We start from the raw sequence: 5,061 nt of genomic DNA on the forward strand, positions 1-5,061 counted from the left end.
TTCAGTCAGCTATTTATCATAGTCCACTGAATCTCAGAACCACAGAATCAATTAAGTTGGAAAAGACCTCTGAGTTCATCGAGTCCAACTCTATGACCAAATACCACCACGTCAACTAGACCATGGCACTAAAGTGCCATATCCAGTCTTTCCTCACATACCTCCAGGGACAGAGACTCCCCCATCTCCCTGGGCAGCCCATTCCAATGTCTAATCACTCCTTCTGTGAGGAAATTCTTCCTAATGTCCAACCTAAATTTCCCCTTGCTCATCTTGAGACTATCTCCTCTCATCCTGTCACTCGTTGCCTGGGAGAAGAGGGCAATCCCCACCTGGCTACAACCTCCGTTCAGGTAGCGCTAGTCTCCCCTTCTCCAGGATAAACAACCCCAACTCTCAGCCGGTCCTCACAGGATTTGTGCTCCAGACCCTTCGCCAGATTCGTTGTGCTTCTTTGAACTCGCTCCAGCACTTCAATGTCCTTCCTGAACTGAGGGGCCCTTGAAAAGTTTCCCCCCTGTGCGGAGAGGCTGCGGGGCGAGTCCCCGAGGCGGGGTCTGAGGGTTCCAGGGTGCGGGCGGCCCCCCTGTCCTCTCCCCACCCCGATCGCCGCGGGGCTCCCCGGGCAGAGCGCCCGGCGGCCGGACCGGCGGCCAGAGCCGCCCCCGCTCCGCAGGGAGGGCCGAGCGGGGCGGGCCGGGCCGGGCCGGGGCGGGGCGGCCATAAAGGGCCATAAAGGGCGGGCGCGGGCAGTGGCGGGGCTGGCGCGGTCGCTCGGGGTGTGCGGCGCGGCTGAGGTGAGCGGGGGGCTCCTCTCCGGAGCGGGCGGGGTTACGGTCCCTTTCGTGCGGGCTCTCCGGGAGCGAGCCCTCGGTAACGCTTTTGTAGTGGTTGTTGATATTTAAAGCGGCAGAACGCGGGTTTTGTTGAATCCCGGGGAAGGAATTCCCGGTGAAGGGATGAACGTCCCACGGAGGGAGCCGGACCTCCCTGCCCTCAGAGCCGCTGGGGTCCGAGGGGGACTTGTGACCCTGAGGGAACGGGTGCCTGCAGTTTTTTGGGTGTTGTGTCAAGTTATGTCTTATAGTGGCAAGCTGCTGCTGCAGAATAAAGCACCTCATCGTGGCAAAGGTGAAGGTGCGTTGTCCTTGCTCCTTCTGCCTCTGATCTGAGTGCGACATCCAATGTTCTTTACACTTACTAAGTATCTTTACCAGTATCTCTTGCTTCCGTAGTCGTTTCATTCCCAGAGAATGAGCATCTTCAGGTATCAGGTTTTCTTGTGTTGGGGATGGTTAGTGGTGAAGCAAGAAGTATGTGAACTACTAACATCCCAAATACTCTGAAGTCGCTAAGATCCTATTGTCACTAATGTAAACCTAGCTGAGGAGGCAAATACGAGTGATGGAAGGCTTTGGAGGCTGACTTCTTGATAATTAAATTCTCTGCTGAACTGGAAATGAAAGAACTTTGTCTTCCTTCCCCAAGGGCAGCAATGTGCATTATTCTCCTAGGTGAGGATCACCAAGCAGAACTAAGTGTGTGTGGGTGGGAAGCACTGGTCCAAGTCCTTTCTGGTTACTGGGTGATGTGTGTGTTGCCTAAGCTGCGGAGAGGGCTACAAACAGGAAGGAGGAGAGGGAACATTTTCAGAGGCAGTAGCTGGAAGCACTTGCAGCTGAAGTTAGAAGACTTTTGTGTTCTTTAGTGATCTGAAGGATTTAATGGAAATACAGGGAGTTCACAATGGAAATATACTTTAATGCACTTGAAGTGTCTGAGAAAAACTGCTGGTAGGCTTGATGCTTTTGGGTTTATGCTGTGTTGGAGCATTAAGGATTGAGCTTGGAGAACCTCTTGATTTATCCTGGATTAATCATCTTGTGAATCACAGGTTTGTGTTGTGCCTGCCGGTGCTGATGTAACCCAAAGCAGCACAGTTTGTAATGCAGCAGCTCATCCTCAAGGACAGAAGAAAGTTCCCCAGGAGCATTTTAACCTTACTGTGTATTTGATCTAGGATGTGACTCTCCTGCAGAGGTGGTGACAGGTCAAATGAGCTGCTCAAAAATTAAAAGCTGGAATAGGAGGGGCATGAGATGACAATAGCTGTTCTTTGATACTTGATTTAAAAATGTCCCATGCTGTTGCATGTTAGGAAACTATATGGCTGGCTTTTAAACTATTCTTGGTAGGCAAGAGTTAATTTGCTTAAGTTTGATTAGTCTGACCTTGGCAGCTGCAGTCTTCACAAGTACTTGGGGCAGAAGAAGGTGAGGCTTCAATTAGTCTTTAGCTGTCAGGAAGCACCTGGCTACAACAGAAACCAGGAACACTTAGAAGAGAGTATTAATACCACTTGGAATTGCATGACTGTAGTACATATGTAAGTATCTACATGCTTATATGTAAAAGACAAGCAACTTGAGGAATCTTGCCACATGTGAGCAAATCATTCTCTTGTGCTTAAAATGTTCACGCAAGGCTGTGATCAAGTCTGGTTAGTGAGATTCTCAGTGTTAAAAGAGTAATGCTAACTTGATACATGTAATCTGAATATAATCCCAGCTCTTATAAACTTATTTACCCTTCTCAAATGAGCTAAAGCTGGGGCAGTTATGAATGTTTCCACAGAGGTGGTTTTGTTAGGCAATGTCTCTGAAGAAGAGTAAAGAGTTGCTTACAAAGACTGGAGCCCAAGTTGAATGTTGTTACCTGACTTTGCAGCTGAAGTTCTGTCCAGGATGCTGAAGTGCTGCAGCTTTTTGCAGGAGCAAGGTGGACTTGGCCTTTATCCTTTAAGGCATAGATGATGGATAGTACAAAAAGAAAAGTCTTTTGTGAAAAGGAAGAAATCTTCTATCTCTGGCATAATTTAAGTGCTTTCAGTGGACTAGATGTCTAAGCCCTGAAACTAACACCTGAGTGTCTTCTACTGTTGTGTTAGTTGGAGAGAGCAGTTTGAACTTTATATGTATCATGAAACAACTTCAGAGCTTTACTTTCGAAAATGCTTTGCAGCTCATCTGGCTTCAGCTCGTGCTCCAGATGACTTTAAACTTGGGTAAAGCTTTTGTGTTATCTTTGATAATTTCCATTTGATATGAAGTGCTTTTCTGAAGTTACTCTAACTTGCAAAAAACAAAGACAATGACAACTAAATTTTTTTCTGCTTACACCAATAGAGAAGCTGTGTATCATGTTAGGTGAAAGGCTTGCTGATAATCATTAGTACATAGAATTAGTTCCTTCTAATTTGTCCGTGTGAATAGATGGAAAAACAGAGCCTAGGAATGTGCCTAGGAAGCATAAACAGAAAGTCTGACTTGTCTTTTCCTTTTTATATTCTACCTCCCTACAGTTTCTTTGGAGAAGAAAAGCCTTAAGATGGCAGGCAAAGGAAGTAACGCAGCAGGCTGCATGTCGTGCAGTGTGCTGAACTGGGAGCAGGTCAGCCGTCTGCATGAGGTTCTTACAGAGGTGGTTCCAATCCATGGCCGAGGTAACTTCCCAACACTGAAGATAACTCTGAAGGACATTGTTCAGACAGTTCGGAGTAGGCTGAGTGAAGCAGGCATTGTGGTACACGATGCCCGTCTGAATGGCTCTGCAGCTGGTCATGTCCTGGTCAAGGATAATGGGCTGGGATGCAAAGACCTGGATCTCATTTTTCAAGTTTCTCTTCCAAGTGAGGCAGAGTTTCAGTTAGTTCGAGATGTGGTCTTGCGATCCCTCTTGAATTTCTTGCCAGAAGGAGTAAGCAAGCTAAAAATCAGTCCCGTAACACTGAAGGAAGCCTACATCCAGAAGCTAGTGAAAGTGTACACAGGGACTGACCGTTGGAGCTTGATATCACTTTCCAACAAGCATGGCAGAAATGTGGAGCTGAAGTTTGTAGACTGTATACGACGGCAGTTTGAGTTCAGTGTGGACTCATTCCAAATCATACTGGACTCCCTGCTCTTTTACTACGACTACTCGGAAACTCCCATGTCAGAGCACTTCCATCCAACTGTGATTGGGGAAAGTATGTATGGAGATTTTGAAGCAGCTTTTGACCACCTCCAGAACAAACTGATAGCTACCAAAAATCCTGAAGAGATCCGAGGTGGTGGGCTTCTAAAGTACAGTAACCTCTTAGTACGAGACTTCAAGCCCATGGATAAGGATGAGATCAAAACCTTAGAGCGCTACATGTGCTCCCGATTCTTCATAGACTTCCCAGACATCCTGGACCAGCAGCGCAAGCTAGAGACCTACCTCCAGAACCACTTCTCCAAAGAAGAGAGGAGCAAATATGACTACCTCATGATTCTGCGCAGGGTGGTGAATGAGAGCACAGTCTGCCTTATGGGACACGAGCGAAGGCAGACTCTCAACTTGATTTCTCTGCTGGCACTCAAAGTGCTGGCAGAACAAAACGTCATCCCTAACGCCACTAATGTTACGTGTTACTACCAGCCAGCACCTTATGTTAGTGATGTAAACTTCAGCAACTATTATCTTGCAAGTGCTCCCGTGCTGTACAGCCAGTCCTACCCCACTTGGTTGCCTTGCAATTGATGGCTTCACTCGAGTGTTCCTGAATGGAGGCTACTGATTGCCAAGATGCTGAGTGTGTATATATAAATAAGTAATAACTGCCAGTTGGATGTTTTCTACTGGAAGCATGACTACATTGAACTGTCCATTTCTGGTGTGCGGTGGGATTATGCAACCAGATGACCTGCTATGAACCTTTCAGTGTATCTCTACAAATGCCAAGAAGCCTTATTACCTCTTCATTGGGAGAAGAGAACCAGCAGCCAAATGTTAAGAGGAATTGTTAAGAAACTCTGTACTAGTTCTGGAAGTGGCTATTAAGATGTGATTTCAGTGGAATATCCAGTAAACTGGGTTAGTTAATAAATGCCTTGTGCAGAAGCTGCACCTGGAGTAGCAGCAAAACTCTGCTTTCTATTGCATAACCTCGTTATTCTTCTTCAGTTCAAGTTCTGACCAAACTTCTATAGAAGGAATAGACTAAACTAAAAGAATGGGTGCATGTCATGCTTGGGTTGC

At 46.7% G+C, this 5,061-nt stretch overlaps 1 protein-coding gene across 2 annotated transcripts; it reads left to right on the top strand.

The window, feature by feature from the left end:
- The first annotated feature begins 775 nt into the window (after window positions 1–775).
- On the top strand, window positions 776–4,851 carry TENT5C (terminal nucleotidyltransferase 5C). 2 transcript variants are annotated; one of them, XM_050333899.1, is made up of 2 exons: window positions 776–797; window positions 3,362–4,851. In XM_050333899.1, the coding sequence occupies exon 2, from the start codon at window positions 3,388–3,390 to the stop codon at window positions 4,561–4,563; it is 1,176 nt and encodes a 391-aa protein (XP_050189856.1). In that variant the 5' UTR covers window positions 776–797; window positions 3,362–3,387; the 3' UTR covers window positions 4,564–4,851. The 2 variants fall into 2 exon arrangements, with proteins under 2 accessions (XP_050189856.1, XP_050189855.1); XM_050333898.1 differs by lacking the exon at window positions 776–797 and adding an exon at window positions 1,077–1,137.
- The last annotated feature ends 210 nt before the right edge of the window (window positions 4,852–5,061 follow it).

This window comes from Myiozetetes cayanensis, unplaced genomic scaffold (genome assembly GCF_022539395.1).
Source record: "Myiozetetes cayanensis isolate MyiCay16 unplaced genomic scaffold, myiCay2020 scf5-8, whole genome shotgun sequence".
NCBI classification, from domain to species: Eukaryota; Metazoa; Chordata; class Aves; order Passeriformes; family Tyrannidae; genus Myiozetetes; species Myiozetetes cayanensis.